Below are 26,841 nucleotides of genomic sequence, written 5' to 3'. Positions count from 1 at the left end.
GTGCTAAGCACCATAGTTTAGTGTGATATCTGAACATGGCCATTGTGAGAAAACCAATATAGCATATAAAAAAACAGAAGAGAATTTGATGCTTTCCAGTAACATTCTACTATGGCAACCTCTGCCATGATTTTTCTCCTGTATGCAAGCCAATCGTTCACCATTCCTCTTTCAATCACACAAGGCAAGCAAAAACAGTCTCCAAAAGTCATCATTTCCTCTCAAGGTGGAAATATGAACAGCCCTCACAGCCCCTAAAAGTCTCAGTGGCTTTCTCCGTCCCTCTAGGCCATAGTAATCAGTAGTTACCATGAGCAATACTAAAGCTTATATTCATGCAATCTTCTATTATACAAAACAAAATAAAAAAATTCCTTCCAGTAGCACCTTAAAGACCAACTGAGTTAGTTCTAGGTATGAGCTTTCTTGTGCATGCACACTTCTTCAGATACACACTGTGTATCTGAAGAAGTGTGCATGCACACGAAAGCTCATACCTAGAACTAACTCAGTTGGTCTTTAAGGTGCTACTGGAAGGAATTTTTTTATTTTGTTTTGACCATGGCAGACCAACACGGCTACCTATCTGTAACTTCTATTATACAGTAACAGTCTTCTCTCAGTAAAAATCTATAAAACTATACCTCCTTCTCCAGCCAGTTAAATAACTCACACAAGGCCACAGCATCCTTAATCTGTTAATAAAAGGAGGAGGAGAAACAAGGTAAAGGGATTAATGAAATACACCTGTATGGAATAACCCACTGAAAAATTGGCCCCAAACATTTTAATGGAAGAAATATATTAGTAGGCAGTAGCAAAAAGACGACATTTCTACTTCCAAGCAGAAACTTCTGCACTTCACTCTGCACTCTGCAAAAACTATTGCAGAGTTCAGTAGAATTAATAATTTGCAGCTCTGAAACAAAAAAGAGCCACTAAACTGGGTAGATCACTTACGTGAGCTCTCCTCATGCCTTCTGACTCCGCTGCATTCTTCACAGCTTTTGCAATGCATATGGGAGTGTAGGGGGTGAGGTAGCGGTGAGCCTAAGACAAAAAAGAAAAAAAGAAAAGATACAATTTGGCAAGGAGCCCAAACTGCCTGCTGGCCCTGGAGTTGTCTGGCCACTAAGACTACGCTGAAGTGGGCTAGCTACATCTTCGTATCCTTCCAAGCCTCAGGGACCAGACAGAAAGGGTGCATGCAAGCCAAGAGCATCCTTTATCATCTTCTGTCTGCATGAAAGGCAAAGTGTAGCCTTTCCTTACAAGGGACCACCAGATCATTTTGCATGCCCTTTCCTGCACCTTTTCCAGTCATTTCCCCTCGATTTTGCTCGGACTGTTCTAAGCCCTTCAAGAGATGGTCCATCTGAAGTCTACAATTCCATGGATCTACGTATTTAGATAGGATTCCTGCATTGCAGGGGGCTGGACTAGATGATCTGTGAGGTCCCTCTACAATTCTATGATTCCATGAAGCGGACACACCTCTGCATATAGTTTCTCTGGAAAGTCTCCAGCTCTGTGCAAGCCACTTTATGAGCTGAGCAGGAAGCAGGGCGAAGTCTGGTCTCAAAGAACATTGCGGACTGTGCCAAAACACTGCCATATACATGTGACACTGAACTAAAAGTGCCTTAGAATCTTCTTGCACTCTGTGTTAGGTATGTAACACAGCACAGAAAGCAAAAAGAAAAAGAAGAGCCCATTTCAAACAGAAGGCATGCTCCTGCAGCCCAGGGTAGCCGGTGGAGTGCCTTCTACGTGTGGTTGGACTCCAACTCCCATGAGCCCCCACCACCATGGCCAATGGCCAGGGATGAGGAGAGTTGGAGTCCAACACCATCTTGAAGGCACCACAAGAGCTACCACTGCTCTAGCTAATGGAGGTTTCTATATTCATGTTCTACATACAGGTGAAGAAGAAAAATGCCTCACATGGGATAACAGTAAGTCTCACGGTGCGTTTTGTCACAGCCTCCCCACAGAAAGCCAGAAGAGGCTGCTGTGTCATCGTCCCCCAACAAAACAATCGTCCCCCAACAAAACCTCTTTATTCCTCTCTACCAGAATGTTTTCCAGCCCAATCCACAAAAGTAGTTTTTTTGCTGCAGGGCCAATTCTTTTTCCCCAAATCCCTGCCTTATTCTAATCTGACACTCTTTCAGATAAATTCTTTTAATGAGTTAGTCATTTCCTCCTGCCACAGGGGTTGGAAGCAACCCATGGAGAGCTTGGCTTGGGTTTCAAAGCCACGTTGCAGCAGAGGACAAGAGGCCTGCAACAGCCCCACACGGAAGGAAGCTTGGAAGCATCCGTCCCGAGTGGAAGTGCACAGCGGCAGACCTGAGCTGGGGGGGGGTGAGAGGAATTTGCTGCCTTGCCAAAGCCTACGGACCTTGGGGATGGCCTGGGTCAGGGCATAGCTGGCTTTGTCACTGAGCCAAACTTTCTCGTGGGGAGAAAGGGTGTCGCAGATGGACTTCAGAACGGTCAGGATGGAATCGTAAGGCAGCACTTGGATGCTGAACTCAGGGTCCTGAGCAGAGTCCAGCAACAGATGCTCTCTCACGCCTGGGTCGGACATGCGATCGCCATCAATGAACAACCTAGAGGAATATATTGGAGAGATAGAGAAAAGCAACCTGAGCCTTGCGGGACACACAATTAAATAAAGAGTGAATGACTGAACAACGTTTTATTTATTGCATTTGCATCTCACCTTTTTGCCAAAGAGATCAAGGTGTCATACATGGTTCTCCGCCTCCTCATTTCAATCCCCACAACAATCCTTAGTGACTGGCCCAAGGTCACCCTTCATGGCCAAGTGGGAATTTGAACCCCGGTCTCCCAGGCCTTAGTCCAACACTCTAACCACTACACCAAGCTGGCTGGCTCTCCAGGTCTCAGTAGCAGGGTACTGGTAATCTGGGCACAGACTTTCTTATAGGTGAAAAACATATGGTAGTGCTACCATAGGAAGGAGAAGAGTGAGGTGGCACCGAGGTCAGGGGAGATCTAGATGGACAGTAATATCTCTGCAGGTACAACTGCCTTGTGGGGCTGCTGTCTACTCAAAGTTCCCCAGACTTCACTGCTGCCTATTTCTTTCCCAGTGAGTGCAGTGCCACCCCTAGGCAAGCACCACAGCCATTCCTCCCCCTTCAGAGGCTGCAGCCTATTGCTTTTAAAGACCTGATGTCTTTGCCCACTCAGCCAATCAATTTCTTAAAGGAAAATATATACGCATGTTGACCATCTGGGTAAATGTTGACCATCAGGGTAAATGTGAGCAAAATAAATGAGAAAGCCTCCGTTTCCATTACCTGATTGTATTGGTTCCTATGATGGCGTAAGCAAAAAAAACCGGGTTGTACTCAACATCTGAGCCTCTGAGATTAAAGAGCCCTAAAAAAAAAAGGAAGGAGAAGACGGTGTCACAAACCTGGTTAAAATTCAACATTACAGTGGTACCTCGGGTTAAGTACTTAATTCGTTCTGGAGGTCCGTTCTTAACCTGAAACTGTTCTTAACCTGAAGCACCACTTTAGCTAATGGGGCCTCCTGCTGCTGCCGTGCCGCTGCTGCACAATTTCTGTTCTCATTCTGAAACAAAGTTCTTAACCCGAGGTACTATTTCTGGGTTAGCGGAGTCTGTAACCTGAAGCGTATGTAACCTGAAGTGTCTGTAACCCGAGGTACCACTGTACTTTCTTTTTTTAAGAAAGCAGTAGGGAAGCACCATCCATAGTGAAATGCAACACAACCACTTAAATGAACAATAAGGGGCTTTTGCCACAAGATGGCATTAGAAGTCCAGACTACGCACAAGGAAGATCTTTTGGTAACAAGAAAATAAGACAAAGGAAGTACAAAGGAAGCAAAGTTGGACCATAAGGAAAAAGTAGAAAATCCACAGCGGGACCCTATATTTATTAGGACCACCCACAAAATAGTGAGCAAACTTTCAAGGTCTCCAGATCGCTTTATCGGGCTGGAAGGTGAGGGAAGCAAAGCAGGAGAAGTGTGATGGTGGAGAGGGAACATGGCTGGTATTAAAACCATAAAGTCTGCATTGGTTTCAGTCTTGTGACCAAGTGCAGGAAGAGATAAGGAACGTAATCAAGGTGCTGTGCAGGTTGCGAGATACACCTGGGATTATAAACGAAAACAAAAGAACATCCAATGGTTCAGCGGCTCACTCCTTATTATTGAAAATGTAAAATCCAGGAATTACTCACATCTGTCTCTAGAGACTGAGATGGGACTCACATATCACACTAAGCCAAGCCAGGCTCCCAGAGAGGAGATCACAAGCATTTTTCTACACCACCAGCCCTGGCAGTCATTCTAATGATGGGCAGGGAGTTCAACTCTGCTTGGTGAGGGTGTGCAAGCATGTTTGCCACTATGAACTCACTTGCGCAGCAAAGCCCTGCAGAAAGCAGGCCACTAACAAGCCCACAGCCTACCAAGCAGTTTCCCCAGATCAAATCCAACACGTTATCCTTTGGGCCCCATTAGCTCCCAATAGGCAAACATGCCACTTCCTGTTTTGCACTTTACTGGGCTCCTGGCTGCTCCTCAGCTGTGCTTGGTGGGTATTTGGGAACTAAGTGGTAGCAGACTGTGAGCAGGCAGCAGCTACCCACAAGTGCAGCACAAGGTGGTTGTTCCAACCATTCGTGGTAATTAGTAATCCTGAGCCCAGCAGCAGCCCTCCTGGAAATGGCGCAAGGTTCCTTGCCATTGACCAGTTAACAGCCAGCAACTGAAATCTCTACGTTCCAAAGATGACACCAGGACAGACTTCTATTGTCCAAATTGGCCAACAGTCCTCCTGACCCCTGGGGATGCTGCAAGGTTTCTCATTTCCAGCTGCGTAGAGATTTCTGAGTAGATAACGAACATGGAATTGAACAATGCTAAAGGAAACAGGATACTTGTACTCACAAGCCACTTCATCCAAGGCGGTCACCACAAACCACGGAGCCTTCCTCTCAGCCATTTTCCCCCGCAGGGCTGTGATCTTGTCCTTCCAGCTGATCCCTGCATTATGCAATGAAAGCGAGAACTTAATCCGGCCAAATTCTCTAGGGTTAATGTAACAAAGCAGTTCTTTTATCTACACACAGGTGCCATTTATGTCCAATGCCCAATTCATCTCAGATGCTTTTAGGGATATTAAATGATGGTTGCGGCCGGACTTGTCTCATCCTTTCCACACACACAGTACCTCTGCCCGATATGCAATTCAATGGGGAGCCTGTCGAGATTGTCATTTCATTATCAACAACATTCTTACGGACGTGACTGGGATCCCGCTAACCTGTGTAGTTGAAGCCTAGAGTCATCAAGGGTTTGCAAGGCCGTGGTGGTCGATCTGTCCATATGACATCAATTAGGTTGTCTTTGACAGGCACAAGAGTATGGCCAGCACTATTCAGAACTTTGGACATCCTCTTCCACTGATCTGAGGATGACAGAAAGAGTGACGTAAGAAGGATGCTGCTGTTGAGATCCCCAGCCTGCTAGCTTTCCCTGTGAAGCGACATTGTGTAATCAGAAAGGTGGGGGATACAGTACACATCTAAACACATGGGTTGGTAACAGAATCATTTATCCACTGCATTTCTTTAAAAGAATTTTATTAAGAACCTCACCATTTGCATTCATAAAATATCAAATCAATAAAAAAAACTGAAGAAAATTGTATGTGCATGTTCTGTACATTACAACAAGAATTAGGGAATGAGAACTTCTCCTGTTAGGGTCAACTAAACCCTAGACTTTCATCAGAAAACTTTGGACCAGAAACGTATCACATTTCATTTTTAAAGAAACAAAAGTTTTTACGCCTTATGGTTTTGAAGAAGAAACTGGAGATGAATGGTTAGCTTACAAACCACTGTGGGATTGTAGAGGGAAAGTAGTAAAAATATTGCCATTAACCAGATTTGGGGGGAACAGATTCCTGTGACCTTCTTCAAATTCCCAGCTGAAAAGTTTGCTAGATTCATTTGCAGTTGAAACTGGATAGGGCAACCAATCCACCTCCTTCTTGAATAATCAGGATATCTCACTGCCTCCTTGGAAAAACATCAGTCTCCCTACCCCCCAACTACCTTGTGGCAGAGAAAAGGTTTAAGGACAAGTTCAACTACCCTGGTTAGAGCCAACCCCTTGATGCTGTGTGGTGAAGCAGCACGGGTCAGGAGAATCTAACCATTTACATAAATCAGAAGACATTTAAGGGCAAACTAACCTGCTGGAATGATGAAAGGGTCTACTCCAACTTTGGAACCCTCGGGAAGAACACTCACAAGCCAGTCCTCCTGCGCGGGAGTGTTCTTCAGACCTGAAGACAAGAAAGAATTCAAGAGAGATTGTAAAGTTTAACAAAAAGGAACACAAGCATGGAGACCTTGATCACAAGACCAGGGAGCAGTAAACCTCAACACAGCGGTTTATAACCAAATTTAAGTGCAGAAATGCATACCCAAACCCCAAGTAAGACTGCAGTGCCAGAGATGGAATTAGCACCAGCGGTGGGGAACCCCCAGCCCACCAGGCCTCCCTATTTGGCCGGAATGCAATTTTGGCCAAGCCTCACACCTCTTGAGCAGCTAAAGGCTAAAAAATGATTTTTTTTCTTCACTGCTCACTTCCCTCTGTGGCCCCCTGCTGTGTGCTGTGGATCCACATTTACGTGATTTTCACCTGTGGCCCCCTTAGAATATCCGGGACCCCCAGAGAGTCGTATGGCACCCAGTTGAGAAACACTGCAATAGAGCCCCACCCGTGGCTTTTTGAAAGCCTTGCCAATCGGCTGATGAGCTGTGATTGCACAGAGCTGTGCAAGGCTCTTTGAAGTTGCAGCAGTCGACTAATTGTCAGGACTTCAAAGTGCTGCACACATAATTGCAACACAGGTTACCAACAGGTGGCTAGTGCCCTCTCCCTTGTCAAACCTGCCCTGTGAGGGAGATAAGGACCCAGCACACAGGTCAGGTCCACTTCCCCATGCCTGGAATACCCAATAGTATTTTGGGGAAACAAACCATGCATAAATCCCTAGGAACACATCCCTAGGAACCAACCTTTATCATAGAAGCCCTCTGCTCCCAAAACAAACCCCATTTATGGATTCCTTTCCATACACCTAAAAACACTGCAGATATCCAGCAAAATTAATGACTTGGAGCTTGGAGCACTGTGATACAGTGCAGTATGACCCAGAATGTTGCCCCTTTAATAACTCAGTTTGTTCCCTACTATTTGCCTTGCGAAATGATATGAGCAATCAGCTTCAGAGAACAATGGAGTCAGAACCCTGGGCTAGATGGACCAGTGTTGCCTACTCCAACTAGGAGATGTCAGAACTTTTCCATTTCTGCCAACCAATACCCTTGAACCTGAAGCCTTCTGCATGCAAACCATGTACTCCTCACACTGAAGCATGGTTCCTTTCAGCTATAGCTACTGCTATCCCCAAGAGCAAAGCACCTGGGAGGTAGCCAAACAGAGCACCCTTCCTTTCCCTGCCTGCCTCCACTGATTTGAGTACCACTGAAAAGAGAAGTGGTGCCCAGGCGAGCTCTTTCCTTCTCCTATCTCCCTTCCCTCATCAGCTTTTGTTCTCACTAAGGTCAGAAAGCACTGCAGTTGCTAAGCAACCAAGGGATGGGCCAAGGAACAACAAGTTGCAAGTACTGGCAGCAAGTTCAGCAATAAAGGAGGAACTGGTATGTTCAGGAAGCCCAATGGTGAAAGGGCAAGTCAGCCCAAGGAAAAGAATGGGGAATGCTGGACTAGTCAGAAATTCTGATGCCTTGTCTTAGTGCCTCCATTGGGGAAGCTGAAACCATCTCTGTGGTTCAGGGTACCCTGAACGTTGCAACATTTTAATGTCATGCCTCTCACACACACAGTTTCTGTTCCTCAATCTTTCCCGAACACGCCCATATAAATGACAGCAATTCAGTACAATTTCCATAGCTAGAATTATGCCCCCAAAAAAATTACAAGAGTTTTCTTAATTTTGAGTTACATGTCCAGATATTAAATGCAGACTTTCTGAAAGCACAGTATGGCTCTTTACTGTGGCATTTGGAAAGCTGGGTGCCCAATTCACAGGCCCTCAGCTGCACCTTCAAGTGAGCCTGGAAGTAATCAGTCCTAACACAAAATGAAGAGGTCACTATGGGGCAAGGTCACATCACCTTTATCGCTTTTGCTCAGCAGCTGTCAATCACTCAGGCTGCATTCAAGCAAACTCCATTATATTCTTCTCATAGGGTTGGTACAGGAAGCTGCGACTCACTTTTATACCATTCACACAAGAAATGCTATTGTATTTTTCCAGAGAACACTCACACCAGGTGAAGGGTACAGCCTAACAACTAGGATTTGCTTGCTTTCTGCCTGCAAATAACCACTGACTTTGGGCAGATATACTAGGAAGGGAAAGCAAGAGGCCCTGCTCCTGTAACATGTTCAAGAAAAGGTTCTTTTTCTCCATGTAACAACAGGGACAAGGGAACATTAATGGGTTAAGAAGCACAACTGAGTTACTAAAGGAACCATGGAGAAGACCTAAAGCAAAGCACTAGTTTGGGCTCTCACACACCCATCATCATGAGTGTCCAGTTGGTATCCATTTGCTCAGCAGCTTGGAGAAAGTAGCGTCCGTCGGTCCACATGGCAGCATCTTGTGCTGTTATTATGGCGGTTCCTGAGAAAGAGTGAAGAAGGGAGAGGTGGTCATATATTATGCACACACACACACACACACACACACATGGCCAGTGGTGCCAGTTGAATAAATGAATGGAAATAAAATGATCAAACTTGAATTAAGTTTGTTCCAAAGCATCTGAAATTCAGGCCAGAACAGTAGAGTTTACCTTGAGAAGGCCTGAGCTAAAATACTTCCTGGGACATAAACCATAGTTAGGCTGCTGACACCTGGACTTGGCTGTTTTACAGTTAGGGGTAAACAAAGCCCCACAGAATGGCTGGCTTGACAATGCTTGCAGTGCATATATATCACGCACGCAGCTTGAAATGAAACCTACATCTCATAGCTGCAGTTTAATGCGTGTTACCACAGGACATGCTGCTAAACAGAACACACTGTCCCTATGAAAGATAAACAAGGCTTTTCCCGTCCATTAGCCGAATTTCAATGCCCAGCGATTTCAGATGCAGAAAAAAATGTTTTTTAAGAAGATTGAACTTGGCTAACCAACACTGTTTACCGCTTAATCCCCCAATCTGCCAAACTACAAGCAAATCTGTTTCCACTGGCTTCGCAGAGGGAAAAAGAAAGGCAAGCTGCGATCACTGTATGAAACAGTTAACAGGATTTTTCACTTTATTGAAGGGTCATCTGGGGGTCGGCAAAAGCTCATTACTACACGGGTATTACGTCACCATTCCAGCTGGTGTCGATGCTGAAAGGGGAAGGGACAAGTCAAACTTTTCCTTCGTGTTTTTCTTTCAACCCAGCACGCAAACTGCAAAGCACAACAGTTTTTCCAGAAGTGAGCTGAGCCAACTCTCTCCACCCCACCCCTGCGCACATACCAAAGTTCAGCAGCAACATTGCTATAGACTTATCTGCCCAGAGCAGGTAATATGGAATATATACCAAGTCTGCCTTAAATGTGGTTGGAGAGAACTGTTTATGCTGCATGGTAGGGACTGATTTCTTCCCCTTTAAAAGTTACACACAACAGCAGCCAGGTTTGGACCAGTCCCTACTTCTCTCTGGTATATAAAAGCATCAGGAAACAGACCCTGACATCACCTTCCCCATTTCATTTTTAATTTATACGACAAATGCCACTATGATCAAGGCTGCAATCCTACACACCAGGGGTAGAGAACATAAAGCCTGTGTCTCTGTCTTGCTCTGGGAACCCTCCTCAGAAAACACCCCATATCCCTATGCCACACCTCTCTCTGCTCCCAATTCACCCCACAAGTGCTGTATATGGGTGTTGTATTTCGTGAGTCAGGATGTGCTTTGGCAAGAGGAAGGAAGAAGAGAGAATGGAGCTGACTCTAATGGTGTTTCAAAGTGAGCTGCTATGTTGATGTTTTTAGGAATGCTATTGTTTTATTGCATTGTATTATATTGTAGTTTTGCAGTTTCAGTGTTGGGTTATCTATACATCTTGATATCTATACATATATCTATACATACATCTTGAATGCATTTTGTAAACCACTTAGAGATTGTCTTAAGCGGTGGGTGGGTGGGTGTATCAAGACATTTTGCAAATTACACAGAGATTATTAAACAGCCACATCCAGATTGGATGTAAAATAACAGCAACAACCATACAGCACTTTAGCTTTAGAGAAAGTTGGAGAGATTCATGTTCTGGCCCGTGAACCTCAGAGGAGGAGCTTGGCATTCAAAGCTGAAGAACTGTCAAATGTGACGGGGTCAAGCACAGTTCTGGGAACATACCTGCTGAGCCATCAAACCCGCAGATGAACTGTCTTCGGCAATCACAAGGCGCACTGTACTCACTCTAGAAATGAATAGTGAAAAGAAAAAAGGGAAAGTGAGCCTAATGATGCACAACAGCAGAGAGAGGCACCAAGAGCAGCAGAACATGCTTCCTGAATTAGCTGTGCTCCCCTATCAGGTGCTCTTCCAGATGCAAAAAAATTCCAGATGCAAAAAAATACTTAAAAATCTGAACAAGCTCTTCTTCTGCACAGCTGGTGAGAATCCCAGACACCTGGTGGGCACCAGGCTGGGGAAGGCTGCCTTCATATAATTATTCCCCTGAGACATTTAAACCTCCATGTTTATTCTTCATTTGTTTACTTCAGATCTGCAGTACTTTTTCCTCCAACATTTCTCCCAGCGCTCATGTTTATTTCACTCTTGACCACACCACTGTCCAGCCAAACAAGTCAGGCCTTTGATGTGGCAACACAAGCGGAAGAAACGCCCCCAATATCGTCTGATCCTGGAAGCTGTAATAGACGATATGCCTCAAATCTGTAACCTTTGCTTTATTTTACTGGCATCCTCTAACTATGAGAAGTACTCAAAAATGGGTGTCTGCCTAAAATCTCCTCGTTAAGAATTTCAACCACTGACAACAAGCTGTTCTGGCCTTGGCTATAAGCTCAAAGCAAAGAAGCCTAGAAGTCTCCACTGCCGGCATGTACCCCATGCAGTTCAGAACTTAATTTGCTAAGGCAGAATCTACTTTTTCTAAAACTATGAGAAAAGTAGCTTTTCAGCTCTGATGTTCACAGACTAGTGCAGTCACAATACCGGCTCCATGCAAACAGTGGTTTGCAAACTGAGGCAACCTATGGAATGCATCCTTCCTACTCTTCCTATTTTCCATTTTCTTGTTGGCCTGAATCATGGTTTACAGTGATATAAAGGAACTGGAGGCCCCTCGACTGTCCTCGGGTCCAGTATTGGACCATTTTGACCGGGTATCTCCAGCCGATGTGGACAGACTCCTCCGAGCTGGAAAGCCCACCACCTGTCCTCTTGACCCGTGCCCGTCATGGCTGATTAGAGCGTGTCCAGACGAGGTGCGGGCCCCCCTGGGGGATATCATCAATTTGTCCCTTGGCACCGGGATATTCCCAGGGGAACTGAAGGAGGCAGTGGTGCGTCCGCTCTTAAAGAAAACATCATTAGATCCCTTAGATCTATCCAATTACCGCCCGGTCTCGAATCTTCCATTCCTGGGTAAGGTGATTGAGAGAGCGGTTGCTGAACAGCTTGGTAGGTTTCTGGATGAAACATCTGCTCTGGATCCATTCCAGTCCGGCTTCCGTGCTGGTCATGGGACCGAGACGGCTCTGGTCGCCCTAACAGATGATTTCCGTAGGCAGCTGGATCGAGGCGGGTCGGGGCTGCTGATTCTTCTAGATCTGTCAGCAGCCTTCGACATGGTCGATCACGAACTCCTGGACCACCGCCTTGCCGACGTGGGGATCCAGGGCACAGTCCTTCAATGGCTGCGCTCGTTTCTCTCTGGTCGGGGACAGAGGGTGGCGCTCGGGGGGGAATTGTCATCGCGCCACTCCTTGGTGTGTGGAGTGCCTCAGGGTGCGATTCTCTCCCCGATGCTTTTTAACATCTTTATGCGCCCCCTCGCCCAGCTTGTCCGGAGTTTTGGGCTGGGTTGCCATCAGTATGCCGATGACACCCAACTCTATCTGTTGATGGATGGCCATCCTGACTCGGCCCCCGATACACTGGCGAGATGTCTGGAAGCTGTGGCTGGATGGTTACGTGGGAGCCGGTTGAAGTTAAATCCTTCGAAGACAGAGGTCCTCTGGCTGGGGCGGGACGATATGGGATTGAGGGGGCAACTCCCATCTCTTGCGGGGGTGCAATTTGTGCCAGCACCGTCCGTTAAGAGTTTGGGTGTAATCTTTGATACCTCCCTCTCTATGGAGGCGCAGATTACAGCTATAACAAAGGCGGCATTTTTTCATCTCCGCCAAGCTAAGCAGTTGGCCCCTTATCTCTCTCGCCCTGAATTAGCCACTGTGATCCATGCGACGGTCACCTCCAGACTGGATTATTGTAACTCGCTCTACGTGGGGCTGCCCTTAAGACTGACCCAGAAACTCCAGTGGGTGCAGAATGCCGCGGCGAGACTCCTTATGGGGTCTTCGCTGCGAGATCACATTCATCCGGTACTATACCAGCTGCACTGGCTCCCGGTGGAGTACAGGATCAGGTTTAAGGTGCTGGTTCTAACCTTTAAAGCCCTATACGGCCTAGGACCCTCGTACCTACGGGACCGCCTCTCCTGGTATGCCCCACAGAGAAACCTACGGTCTGCAAATAATAACATCCTCAAGGTCCCAGGCCTCAGAGAGGTTAGGCTGGCCTCAACTAGAGCCAGGGCCTTCTCGGCTGCGGCTCCAATCTGGTGGAACGCTCTGTCACAAGAGACTAGGGCCCTGCGGGACCTGACATCCTTCCGCAGGGCCTGCAAGACAGAGTTGTTCCACCAGGGATTTGGTCAGGGCGCAGCCTGACTCCCTCCTCTGGCAACCTGCTTAGAATCTTGCTTAATTAGTTGCCATTAATTTGATTTTAATTGATTTTTATAATGAAATATTTTTAGAATGTGTGAATATCTGATAGTTTGATTGTTGATTGTTGTTAGCCGCCCTGAGCCCGGCTTCGGCTGGGGAGGGCGGGATATAAATAAAATTTATTATTATTATTATTATTATTATTATTATTATTATTATTATTATATTTTTATCAACGCTAATCATGCTTCAACCGAGCCAGGTACCCTTCAACCGAGGTTTACAAGTGCTTCAAACCCTGAATCCAATGGAACCTCTGGTTAGCACTAACCATGGCTAGTACGGCTAACCACCGTCAGCTTCCATCCAGCCCTGCAAATAATTTATGAAATTAAGTATATATGCTTACTTTGCGTAAGATAACTCTGATGCTGTGAAATGGTAGGCAGCCCTACCACCACCACCACCCCACTTGAAGCCTTGCTAAGGAACACTGGTAGAAAACTAGTCAGGCATTCTTCTTCTCCCCCCACCCCTTAATTCATTATTACGTTTTTATCCCACCTTTCCTTTAAGAAGTTTTAGGGAGCCATGCATTGCCAGTCCCACCCTTTTATCCTCCCAACAACTCTGCGAGGTAGGGTAGACTAATAGATTGTGAGATCTCGCAGTGAATATAATAATAATAATAATTTATTATTTATACCCCACCCATCTGGCTGGGTTTCCCCAGCCACTCTGGGCGGCTTCCAACAAAGTATTAAATACAGTGGTCTGTTAAAACATTAAAAGCTTCCCTAAACAGGGCTGCCTTCAGATGTCTTCTAAAAGTCTGGTAGTCGTTCTTGTCTTTGACATCTGGTGGGAGGGCATTCCACAGGGTGGGTGCCACTATGGAGAAGGCCCTCTGCCTGGTTCCCTGTAACTTGGCTTCTCGCAGTGAGGGAACCACCAGAAGGCCCTCAGCGCTGGACCTCAGTGTCCAGGTAGAACGATGGGGGTGGAGACGCTCCTTCAGGTATACAGGACCGAGGCTGTTTAGGGCTTTAAAGGTCAGCACCAACACTTTGAATTGTGCTCGGAAACGTACTGGAAGCCAATGTAGATCTTTCAAGTGAGTTTCATGACCAAGTGGGGTTTTGAACCCATGACTCCTTGGTCACTCTGTCTACTTCAGCACGCATGTACTTGTGTCCTGAGAATCAAGGCTTTAAACCATGTACATGGGTAGACACGGTTTTGCTGAAGTCATGGTATGCAGCAAATCTAGTGGATACAAAATAAGGAGGGGTGGGTTTCTTCCTGTCCATTCAGCTCTCTGAACAGAACAGAACAAACCTGATAAACTTGCCCAGCAGGAAAAGCATAATGCGAGGTCTTTGCATTACTGCATTCCCTAAAGCGACACAAAGAAATAAAGAATCTTGCAGGTCATATTCCAAGATCCACAGGAACATATTAAAAGTCTCACAAGTGTAACCAGAGCTACAGAGAAGCAGGCTCAGGCAGGAAAAGAAGCACCTGTAGCAGCTGCAAAAAAATAAAAATAAAACCCCCTTGCCTGCGGCAACTTGAGAGCAGAATAGCTGTGTGCGTGTTTGGTTTGCTTGCTTTATTAGATAAAGAACACTGCACACTGGCAGCTGGAGGCACTGTTCTCTGCATACAGCATAAAACGTGGACAATGGAGTAGCCATTACTCCTGGAGCAGGGCTTTCCACGTGGCTGCCCCCCTTTTGCCCCACTACCTGCACCTTCCGGAAACAACGGAAGATATTTTTTGTTCCCAGTCAAAGAAATGGGTCTTAACCACGAGTGTCTGCTTTCCTAGGGTTTCAGTCTTGTTTTAAATGTATTTGCTGATTTTGTGTTTAATAATCTCATATGTAAATTGCCTTGAGATGGCTGTTCAGAAGGTGATTAATAAATGGATGATAGTAGCTGCTGGGGGACAGGAATCTTACTGTGTTCCCGGCCTATTTGTGGGCTCCCATAAACATTCCCACTGTGAGAATAGAACACTGGAACTTTTCACAGTGTGCATCACCTTGATATAGGTTTAGGATACGGTGGCATAGAATAGGGATACCTCTACATATTAAACACGCTTGGCTAAAGAACCTTAATCTTTAGCTCTTGGCTAAAGCTCTTGGAGCACGGGGGAGGGAAGAATTCTACTGACAGAAGACAATTCTGCTGAATCCCATACCTGGTGTGCATCTCCAGAGGGTACAATGTAGGCTTGGATTGGTTCTGGAACATATTTGGAGTTTCTCATTGCTTGTCGAAGCAGATGAAGCAGCTCTGTAGTCTTCTTGGGAGCCATATTCCTATTTGGAATTATATATTTTTAAAAAAAAAAAAGTCTGAGAGTCCTGTGGATTTCATACCTAAATATTTCAAATATGTAAAAGAAACTCCATGGTTTCCAACCAGAACCTGCAAGTGAACTCTCTTTCTCCTCCCTCCCTCCCGTTCTTCTCCCACAGTCAACTTTACTGTAGTACAGTTTGACCCCAACCACACTTGGCCAACTTCCAGGACCTTGCATTTGTAATGATGAATCTCTTGGCAGTGGATGCCTCATGAGTGGCAGATTGGAGGAAGTACTGTGCATGGGAAACTTTAGGAAACGAAGCACAACAGATGCTCTGAGGCATGTGAGAAGAGCAAGGACATCGAACAGGAAGGAAGCAATTCACAAGCTGCTGCTGCTCTCAGTTGTGGGGAATGTTTCTAGAGCTTCTCACTGCTTCCTATGTGCCATCGTATTATAATTTACTGCCAAGGACAGTCAGTAGGTTCCACAATCCCTCCTTTCTCAGCAACACGTTTCCCAAGGGAAAGAAAACATTTCATTTTTCCAAGTTTGGATCTGGCAGCCCTACCCTTGCAACTTTCCATGTCTCCTTCCCAAAATCAAAGTAAGTGTGGTGTAGTGGTTAGTGTCTTGGGCTACGATGTGGGGAACTGGCAGTTCAAATCCCCGACCAGCCATGAACCTTTGGTCAGCCACTATCTCTCAACCAAACCTCCTTTACAGGATTATTGCGATGATAAAATGGGGAGGGAGGAAACATGTGCACTGCCCTGTGGTTCAGTGGAGGAAAGGCAAGATATAAACAAAATAAATAGAGAAATAAGAAACATGGCTTGTTGGAGAAGTGTATTTAGATAAGACGAGCATAAAAATATTCTTTGGGCAATTCATGTGTCACAGATCACCCAGAGCTACCATCTTACTGGAAGATATGTCTATATTTTTATTAATTTTTATAAAATTCATACCCTGTCTCTCATTATAGATGATCTGGCAGGTGTAAAACCCTTTCTTTCTAGTTATCATTATCATTTATTTATATGCCACTTAATGTCAGGGAAGACACTTAATGCCAAAACAGTCTTGGGTCGGTTATCCCAGAAAGCAGCACACGTTGATCATCTCTATCCCAGATTACAATTCAGGATTACAACCCTTTTTGGCACCATTTGTGCATTCCCAAATGACTCCATTACCCAGAAGACTGGGGTTATTTTGGACTATTCCAGTGCTGGTGGAATATTTGCTATACAAAATAATGCACGTCCATCTGCAGATTAACCTGGGCTCACATCTACATTATTAATTTGGCACTCACAAAGAACAGTGGATGCTCATTCAGATATGTCAATTAACATCTGAAACGGGGGAAAGGGGAAACTGGCATATACAATAAGCAACTTCACACTGGAATTGGCCCTGAATCAGCAGCTACTGAGTCACTAATATTCATTCAGCACAACACAGAAGCTACAAGATCATACTTCTAATTAGGAACATACCATCTGGTCAGGGTGGGTTACCATTTTCCAAAAGGGACCAAGATTCTATCTTTGGAAGAGCTATTCTGCGGAACAATGTTCAGTGAGTGCAGGGTTGTTTTTTATTCCAACATTGTGATGGGGGCGGGGGGCACTGTGCCAGTGGAAATTTGTTTTTCTTTACACCACTTAAAGAAACTGGAGCTCTTTTGGAATAAGATCAACCACACTGTAGCCCACTACCATATCACCAATTTACTGAATCCCTCCATGGGGATTCTATTGGAACTTGCAGCTTGCCTTGGCATGAGGACATGAAGCCATTGCTGATTGACGACAATGGCTGGTGCCCATCGGGATCCGTAGGACAGAAAACAGAGAGGCCATCAGTAAATGGCGAGTAGAGCCAACTAATTCTAGTTTTGCCCCCCAATTTTCCCCTGCTGAGTTCTACAAAGGCCGATTGAAGGGGAGGGGCTGGCATAAGAACAGCCTGCTGGATCAGGCCAATGGTCCATCTAGTCCAGCCTCCTATACTCACAGTAGCCGTCCAGATGTCAACAGGCAGGATCTGAGCACAAGAGCACTCTCCCCTCCTACAGTTTCCAACCAGAGCATAGCCATCATGGCCTAGCAGCCATTGGTAGCCCTATCCTCCATGAATCTGTCCAGTCCTCTTTTAAAGCTATCTGAGTTGGCGGCCATCACTGCCTCTGAGGGTAGAGTGAGTTGCAAAGGTTAACTATGCACTGTGCAAAGTGCTTTCTTTTATCTATCCTGAACCTTCCAACATTCGGCCTCATTGGATGTCAGCAAGTTCTAGCGTTGTGAGAGAGGGAGGGAAACTGTTCTCTATCCACTTCCTCTGTGCTGTGTATAAATGTATGAACATCTATCATGTCTCCTCCTCTCTGCCTTTTCTCTAAACTAAGTAGCAGAAAAAGAAGAGTTTGGATTTGATATCCCACTTTATCACTACCCTAAGGAGTCTCAAAGCGGCTAACATTCTCCTTTCCCTTCCTCCCCCAAAACAAACACTCTGTGGGGTGAGTGGGGCTGAGAGACTTCAGAGAAGTGTGACTAGCCCAAGGTCACCCAGCAGCTGCATGTGGAGGAGCAGGGAAGCGAACCCAGTTCACCAGATTACGAGTCTACCACTCTTAACCACTACACCACACTGTAGTCACAAAGGCTGCATCCTTTCCCCACAGGAGAGTCGCTTGATCATTTTGGATGCCTTTCCTTAACTCTTTCCAACTGCACAATATTCTTTTTGTGGTGAGGACAATATGCTTTTTGAGGACTGCTTGTAATAAGGAAGGCAAGCAAGTGGGACTGCTGAGGAGACTGTTGGATGAGGCAGTGTCTCATTTGCCCTAATGGACCGGCCTCCTCTGTCAATAGAAATTCAATAACAGATGGCCTTGCCTGCATGTCACCAGGCCACCATCTTCCATGGCCATTGATTAGCCACTAAAATAGAAAGAGCCTTCAGCAGCCAAAGCCCAGTATTAAAAATGGGGTATGCTTGCTGCATGCTAACTAACCCTCAGCAAGAGTGCGGCATGTGGCCAATAAATGTGACTGAAGTGAAATTGTGAAGCAAAAATCAGGCCAAGGCATTTAACTTCAATTGCCCAACCAGAAACGAGGATTTGGGATCAAAAGGCAATGACATACTCCCAAACTGTGATCTTGACACAGCAAGGTCTGAAACAACTTGACAACTGAAACAACTGTAATGCATGACAGTAGCTTTTTTATAAAAAAAATAGTTCAGGAGTGCACACAAGTAACAAATTTGCTCTCATTAGCCCACTTTTGTGGGTATTTTTTAAAGCACATCTGCTTTGGGGAGGAAAGGTATCCCATTAAAAATCAAGTGTAAGTACCATGAGGCTGGACCTAGTTCCTGTGCTAATGCATTCACAGTTGCAACGCTTCAAAAATGTCACAAGCATTTCTCCAGTGTGGTTCGCTTTTGAGAGCCAAACTGCATGTGACATTGGGAGACCTGTAATCAGATCTCCTGTGTTTTTCCCAAAGGTAAAAGTTCTGTATTTTTCGCACCATAACACGCACCTGACCATAACATGCACATAGTTTTTAGAGGAGGAAAACAAAAAAATATTCCAAACGAAACAGTGGATGTATGGTTTTTGTGGTTCGTGCTGTGGCCACAGACATGTGATCTGACGGTGAGTTTGGGGTAGCCCAATGCAAAAATCCTGAGGATCCATGTGGATCCATGCTTTGTAACCACGTTTTTGCACCACTGTGGCCCCAGGCAACAGTGGGTGCGTGATTTTTTTGGTGCAAGCTGTAGCCATGGACATGCTATGTGATCTGATGGTGAATTTGGGGTGACCCAGTGCAAAAATCCTGAGGATCCATGTGGATCCGTGCTTTGTAACCACGTTTTAAGTGGGGAGGGAAGGAAAAGCACTCAAGGGACAAGGAACACGCGTGGGGTGGGTGGAGAAGGATGCTGTTAATAATGCAGAAGAGGGGTATAAGAGGAGAAGGCTCCTCTCCTCTCCCGCTTTGCTCCTTTGAAGGCTCTGCTTCTCTCCCTCCGCCCCGGCTCGCTGAAAAAACAGCTCCGGACTCTTGTAAGCGGCTCCTCTCCTCTCCCGCTTTGCTCCTTTAAAGAAGCAGGCTTTCTGTCCCTCTCTCCTCCCCACTCAGCGGCTCTTCTCCCGCTTTGCTGTTTCAAAGCGAGCCACGGAGGAGGGAAGGAAGGAGAACCATGGATCCTCTGCTCACGACTGCAGCAGATCCCCCCGCCATCCGTAGGCATTCACTCCATAACACGCACAGACATTTCCCCTTACTTTCTAGGAGGAAAAAAATGTTCTGGTGCGAAAAATATGGTAAATGCATGGGGGGTGTTGAAATGGACAGAAAGCAGGACTAGGGGAAGGGGTTAACCCTCCCCCCAAAGACACATATATCTTTTCCAATCTAAACTTCTGTCCCTTGAAAAGCTGTGGTGCCAAAAGCTAATAATAATTAAGAAAGAGCAAACTGTCGCTCCAACACTGTAATGAAAATATTGCCAGGAGAGTGTGCACGTTGTCTCCCACAGGGCAAATAGCTTTAGATGAAGCAGTTCTGATCAGGAAAATCCCCTGCCTCACCAGCACTGTTTTCCCAATCCAATGCTTTTCTCTTCCCACCCCCGCCCCAGCTGTTTTTAACAGTGTGTGTCATGTCACACATTTAGTTTATTCCTGAGTCTCTAGCCCACTTGTCTGTAAAATATCTTTATGAGACAGGTCACTGTCTCAGAACTTCCTGAAAAGCCTCTGGTGGTCTGTCTAGCCAATACTGTATTATTCATACTGTCCTAAACCAGCTCCTTATATCCTTATTGCCAAGACAAAATTCTACTGCCAAAAAAAACCCCTTAATACCACAGTTAAAAAAAACAATCAAACAAAAACCACAGCAATGAGGACTAGAAGGTTTATATTTCTAAAACAGTTAGATTCCTCACAGGGTTCCTCACAGCCTGCAAATCACTCTCTCACTTTAGATCTGCCCAGTTCCACAAGTCCTCACTTATGTTTCCCTATATTAGCTTCCCTCTTAAAGAAATCAGTCTTAAGGAAACAAGTCCTTCAGAACTCAAGGGAATGTATCTCACAATATTAAGCTGTTTTGCTCTCTTTTTTTCTAAATAAAGAAATCATTAGAGAACCAAGCAGTAACAATTTTACTTTTTCCATGGAGAGCTAAGTACATTTTGGTTTTGTTTTTAAAAAGAAACTTGTTCATTCTCATTTTATCTGTGTTGTGTGCCTCATTCATGACTTGAGAAGACCAGACCTTCAAACTGTGTGTCCATAAGATCTTTGGCACAGTCCTACTCTAGCAAAACAAAAGGGGGGGCTGCTCTTTTTCTCCTCCCTTCCATTTTCCTTGGGTGGTCATTTATCCAATTTTCACTAGATTCCCAATGGTGCCATTTACCTCCATCACTTTGACAACACTAAATTATAGGCAAGGAGTAAGTTTTAATTCTTTCCCTGCTATCATCTGCCCCTGTGGTATTCAAAGACAAACAAAGCTGGAATTAAACGACATTTTCTCATCAGTGTAAAATACCGCCTCAGTTTAAAGGACAGAACCACAGTCTATACGTGCCCCCCCCCCCAAAAAAAATACCTGTCCTGGTTAGTCCTTCCTTGGAATCCTGGGTTCCCCAGCTTTGGACAGCACAAACACTATTCAGCTCCTTCCTTGCTCTTCATTGACTCAGCAGTGCCTGACAAAGCAAAGGGCAAAACTTCAAAGGTACAGAGACTTTTTGCCACAATAACCCTTCCCTTCCCACAGTGGTTAATCTCAAGCAGCGATCCTTGCAGTGATAGGATTGTTCTAGTTGCAGTTCACAACACCAGAACAGAAAGTATTGTGCCATAGTGGAGGGGAGAGGGCTGCACTTAGATCTGGGCTCAAACCAGTCAGCTGGCTCAAGGTCGTGTGAAACTTGATGATTTTTATCATAATCATCATCATTAAACTCCAGCAGGCTCCAGGGTGGGTTACCACAATTTACAATTTGAAACTCAAAACAGATTACAACCAGAGGATTAGGGTGGGCCCTTTAATCACACAAGTCGGGGGTCAAAGGCCAGGGTGAAGAAATGAAAGTTGTATAGCGAAGAAGCCAGGCACACCTCCCAGGCCATCACACACACACCCAAACTTCTGAGGGAGGTAGAACTCCCAAGAGGGACGCCCCTTCCTCACAGGGCTGCTATGAAGATACACAAGATGGTTCCATTTATGTTGCTCTGAACTGCTTGATAAAAAGGTAAAGGGACCCCTGTCCATTAGGTCCAGTTGCGGACGACACTGGGGTTGCGGCGCTCATCTCACTTTACTGGCTGAGGGAACCGGCGTACAGCTTCCAAGTCATGTGGCCAGCATGACTAAGCCGCTTCTGGTGAACCAGAGAGGTGCACGGAAACGCCGTTTACCTTCCCACCAAAGCAGTACCTATTTATCTACTTGCACTTGGACATGCTTTCAGACTGCTAGGTTGGTGGAAGGATCCAAATTGTGATAAATGTCAGCCATATGTAATCAGTTTAGACTTTAATTCTGGAACGGCTACAGATTAGAAAACATAACGGGGGATGACAACACTTGCAAGGAGGGCAAAGTACATTGTAGTTATGTGCACATATGTGAGCTGTTGGGGGCAGGCAGGAGTACAAGAAGTTGCTCATTCAGTTACAGGAGCATGTACCAACAAGTGCTGACCTGGTGTTCTGTCTGTAGGAAGAACCTCAAAAAAGAACGGAGTAATTTCTTGGGGCAGAATTTGCACCCAGGGCTCTCACACCATAACCACATTTAAATGGCTACAAAGAACACATTTTCTTTCTTTATCAGGCCTTTCCTCCAAGGGGCTCAGGATGACTTACAAGGGCCTCCCCACAAAAGCAAGACCCTCAAAGGAAGGTGCCTTGGTTAAAAGATTGGGCCATCCAGCTCTGTAATGTCTTCATCCTGACTTCCAGTGACGCTTCAGAGGTTTAGGCAGGACTTTCCCTCCAGGCCTACAGCTGAACCTGATGTCTTCTGTTTGTTAGGCACATGCTCTATCATTGAGCTACAGCTCTTTGTCCTGTGGTGCAAATTAGGCTGAGGAAGTTGCTGGCACACAACCACCCAGGGAGTTTTGCAAGACCTGAACCTAGATCTCTCCAGTCTTAGTCCAGTGCTCTAACCATTATGCCACATAGGCTAAAACTAAGCTAAAAGAGCAGTGTGCCTGTTTAATTTGTGTACCCTGCTTTTTTATTAAAAACCATCAAAGCTGTTTTCAACAAGAATATAACTAATCAAACCAAAATAATCAAGATTTTGGTTTGATTATTTATATTCTTAATTGTTAGAGGTTTCCTGCCTTGTGGGTGGGGTTGGACTAGATAATCTTCATGCTCCCTTCCAACTCTACAATTCTACTATTCTAACCAATCGAATAGAATAGAATAAATAGTAGCTAAAAATAGCCCTACACACTAATACTATTTCTGTATTTTATTTATTTATTTATCTACCTATCTACTGCCTTTGTATACCCGCAATGAAATGTAACATACTAAATGGGGTGGAAGGGAGGGCTATAAATGAGTAATAACAGAAGTAAGGTTCAAAAGACACACACGCCACAAAAAGCAGATTTTTTTTTCTGGTGGCATCTTCAGGAGCTGGTGAAATGAGCTCTCTGTTCATAGCTTCTCCTCTTTCACCTTCCTTCAGGGTGCACTGAGAGTCTTTAAGTAGCCCCTGGGAAAATAAGTTCTCCACAAAATATGCAGAGTATATAAAATAGCTTATTTATGAAACTGTTACTATGGCTGCTGCATGGGCATTCAGGAAATGGGTCCCCAGGACTGTACATTAGAGAGTTCTGCCATTAAGACACGTTCTGGCCTACATAAGCAACTTACAGTCCAATCATACACATTTCTTCAGAAATAAATCCCACTAAGTTCAATGTGTTTCAATAGGCAGGTGTTCACAGGATTTTAGCTTGAGGCATAAAGCTTTTCACGGAACAACCTGCCTTTTGCAGGTTTGCTATATCAGGGAACTCTGTGAAGTACCTGGCACCCTGAGTTTAGAAGTGCTGACTTCATACAAGCCAAGTGTTGTTTTTTTCTTGTTAGAAGACTAGTTAAGGAATACTAAACCAACGCTAGAATACAGTGTGTGGTCAGTATGTCTAAAATTCTGTTTGCTTCTCAGGTGCATACACACCTGAAATCTTGCATTATAACCATGACAGAACAGCTTCTTCTTTTTCTTTCTTGTTGCTCATTATTGTAAAAGAAAAGAAAGCTTCCCATCTGGCCCATCAGTCATACTCAAATGCAGTTTCACTTTCATTAATAAAACAATTGTTTTTAAGAGTGAGAGCTCATATTTTCCTTCTGGCTCCATCAGCTGCTTTTTAAAAAACATTTCCTAACAAGTGAAAGCACAGAGCAACATGGGGGGGGGGGTCCCCAGGAAGTCCCGTGCAGCATATATCCGTTGAAGGCAAGGGTCCTATTGCATATTTACTATGGAATAAGCCTCAGTGAACCTATGGGGAATTCCTTCTCAATGAAAATACACTGGATCCGATAGATGCACACCACACCACACTCATACATATGCATGCACACACTTAATAAGTCTGGTCTGCATCTGATGAAATGAGCTGTGCTCCAAGGAAGCGAAAACGTGCTGCTCTTTTAAGATGCCACAAGACTCTTCCGTTTGGGCTTTGCGCAGAGATCAGGGGGAAATTAAAGCCTAGCCATTTTCTTCACAGCCTGAAATGCTTTATTGTATTAGTTTGTTTCAGATTGCTGGAAAGCCGGGTCCTCTGTTTCCCAGAGGTCCCCTGCAATGCATCAAGCTGCAGTTTCCGCGTCCCTTCTTTTCCCCTGCCCTCCTCCCGGACGCGCCACCCCGTTTGTACCCAGCGGCCATCCTGGCCCTTCGGATCGCTCACCTGGCCGCCTCTACTGTTTTGCCTCCCTTACTTCAGCGCTTCCGGGAGGCTGCCATGCAAATCTGACGTCTCCCAAGCCCGTGAGCCACCGAGGCCGGGGAAAGGGAAGGGGCGGAGCAACCTCCGCTTCCGCGCCAGTGACGTCGCGGCGGCTCCCATTCATGCTCGCCGCCCGCGAGAGGGAAGGAAAGCAGGAAGGGGGCTTCCCTCGGCTCTGGCATTCTGAGCTTCTTCAGTTAGCTGGTGTGCGAGGCAGAAGGAAAGAAAAGTCGCCCGGGGAAGTTATTTTAGCCATTTCATAAGATCTAACACACCGCTTGATATTTAACACCCCTCAAAGCCGCTTACCAACAAAATTACAATTTTGTTATAAATGGATAATTTTAGTTATTTATTACCAGCGATTTTTTTTCTTTAATAAAAAAAAAAAATAGGGGCACTCTCATTTTGACTCAAGAAATTCACCGTTTTATAGTTCAAGTCGGGGAAAACAAATACAGTAAATGGACAAAAGTACAAAGATTCACAAATGTTTAGGGGTTAGGGGTATGTGTACCCCCATAAAAAAGCACTGTTTATTACTATATGTAATACATGGGCATAGCCAGGATTTTTATTAGGCCTTTTGTTAGGGGGCACAGAACCTCAGCTTGCTATGTATTTTTATTGATTTTTATTGATTTGGGGGGGCAGCTGCCCCTCCCTGCTCCCCGCTTGGCTACGCCCATGATATAATACACTGCTCTTTATCTGAGGAACGCAGGGAGATTTGCACTGTAAAAGCACAAAAATACACAAAAGTATCTAGCAGACAATCACCGCCCCCACAAACACACATACAGTTTTAGAGGCCATTGATTGCTTCATTAGCCCAAGGTTTGGGGGAAGAATGTTTTCAGCTTGCGCCTAATGATAAGTAATGAAGGTGCCAGGTGAGCTACCCTGACAATAAAATAAGAAAAATAATAATGTAAGACTTTTGAAAAGTTGAAACAACAATAGACTGGGATATGAGGCATACATCTTCAAAATAAATTGGAGAATTATATCCAAGTTTTATGTATTTAAAAAGGAAGGGGGCAAGAGAGATGTTGGGCTCATTTATTTCCATGCAAAAATGAACTGTGTTTTTGTTATGGTAGAAACCCTTTCCCCCTTGGCAAGGCCACAGGTGTAATAGGCAGATATTTGAGTGGTGAAGTTTACCCATGATTATCTGTAAAGTTGTAATTTCTGCCTGCCGCGCTAGAACAAAAGATAAGGCCCAGGGCATTTCTGAAGCAGTGGCTTATGTTCACCAAAGCTTATATGTACCAGGCAAATCGGGAGAGAAAGAAATGGGCTGCTCAGAATTGGACTGTTTATTGCAATGCAAAGCAATACAATCAGTTTATTTGAATTTTTGTCCCTTATAAAGATTGCATTCATCCCTCACCAAGCAGTTCAAATCAGTGTCTGTTTATTTATGTATGAATACACTGCCTCTCGATCTGTGATTCCACAGATGGCTAGCTATATGGTTTCGGTTGTGTTTGTAGATGTGTACATACACATGCAATAATATAACAAAATCCACAATAAAACAGAACAGATAAGACAATCAGCCTCATTAAAACCAAATATTATTTAACAAAAATATATCTACCTGCTTCCAATACATAAAAATGGCGGAGGCTGACAGACAAATAAGGAGAGGAGTTCCTAGAGAAAAGGCCCTGCTCCTCATTGTTCCCCACCATGCCTTAGATGGTATGGGCTCCCTTGGGAAGATCTTGGTAGTCAGGGCCCCTGAAAGTTACACTTTTTAGCACTAAATGGAGTTCTATTTCTTTTACCTTCACAGCACACCAGCAGAGCAGGTTAGGCTGAGAAACAGTGGGTGAGAGCTAAGTAAATAATACTCTTGAGTAGACCTATTGAAATAATGGACTTGATTTCAATGGGTCTATCCTGAGTGAAACAAATGTTGGATATCACCCACTGGTTGACCTTCCCAATGATCTTCATGATATAATAGGGTTTTTCTAGTCCATATGCAGCACTCAATCCACAACCTTTTTTTTTAAATAACCCAACTATCATTACTTTATAACCTAAGGCTGCAATCCTACACTTATATATAAGACACTGATGCCGAAATCCATAATTGCTTGAGCTCTGCGAGTGCAGCTTTCTCCTGACTGAAATGCAGAGTGTTTGAGAACCAGGACATTTGCAGGGAAACCAAAATGCTTGTTTACCAAGCTATCGTACTACCAACTTTACTGTATGCTTGTGAAACATGGACCACTTATAAACGCCATCTCCAACTCTTTGAAAGATTCCATCAACGGTGTTTATCCAGAAAAAAATACACATCACTTGGGAAGACAGGCAAACTAATGCCAGTGTACTGGAAGAAACAAACATCACCAGTGTCAAAAAATGATTCTTCCAACATCAACTTTGTTGGACTGGTCATGTTGTTC

The 26,841-nt window shown here is 44.9% G+C and overlaps 1 protein-coding gene across 1 annotated transcript in view; it reads right to left on the bottom strand.

Annotated features, from left to right (window-relative positions):
• The window catches only part of XPNPEP1 (X-prolyl aminopeptidase 1), a 37,482-nt gene extending 12,985 nt beyond the window's left edge, over positions 1-24,497 (bottom strand). Inside the window, exons 1-12 of the mRNA XM_081863424.1 lie at positions 24,374-24,497; positions 21,022-21,121; positions 15,260-15,380; positions 10,487-10,550; positions 8,636-8,740; positions 6,272-6,364; positions 5,336-5,479; positions 4,960-5,055; positions 3,333-3,414; positions 2,405-2,615; positions 961-1,050; positions 645-695 (exon numbers count right to left, since the gene is read on the bottom strand). Coding sequence (XP_081719550.1) covers positions 645-695; positions 961-1,050; positions 2,405-2,615; positions 3,333-3,414; positions 4,960-5,055; positions 5,336-5,479; positions 6,272-6,364; positions 8,636-8,740; positions 10,487-10,550; positions 15,260-15,376 — 1,053 coding nt within the window. The 5' untranslated portion in view covers positions 15,377-15,380; positions 21,022-21,121; positions 24,374-24,497. The remainder of the gene's footprint in view (positions 1-644; positions 696-960; positions 1,051-2,404; positions 2,616-3,332; positions 3,415-4,959; positions 5,056-5,335; positions 5,480-6,271; positions 6,365-8,635; positions 8,741-10,486; positions 10,551-15,259; positions 15,381-21,021; positions 21,122-24,373) is intronic.
• Between the last annotated feature and the right edge of the window lie 2,344 nt (positions 24,498-26,841).

The sequence above is a fragment of the Podarcis erhardii genome (genome assembly GCF_964252035.2).
Source record: "Podarcis erhardii genome assembly, chromosome: 5".
In the NCBI taxonomy this organism is placed as follows: Eukaryota; Metazoa; Chordata; class Lepidosauria; order Squamata; family Lacertidae; genus Podarcis; species Podarcis erhardii.
The sequence above is the reverse complement of the archived record's forward strand: the minus strand, read 5'-3'. Positions and strand labels throughout refer to the sequence as shown.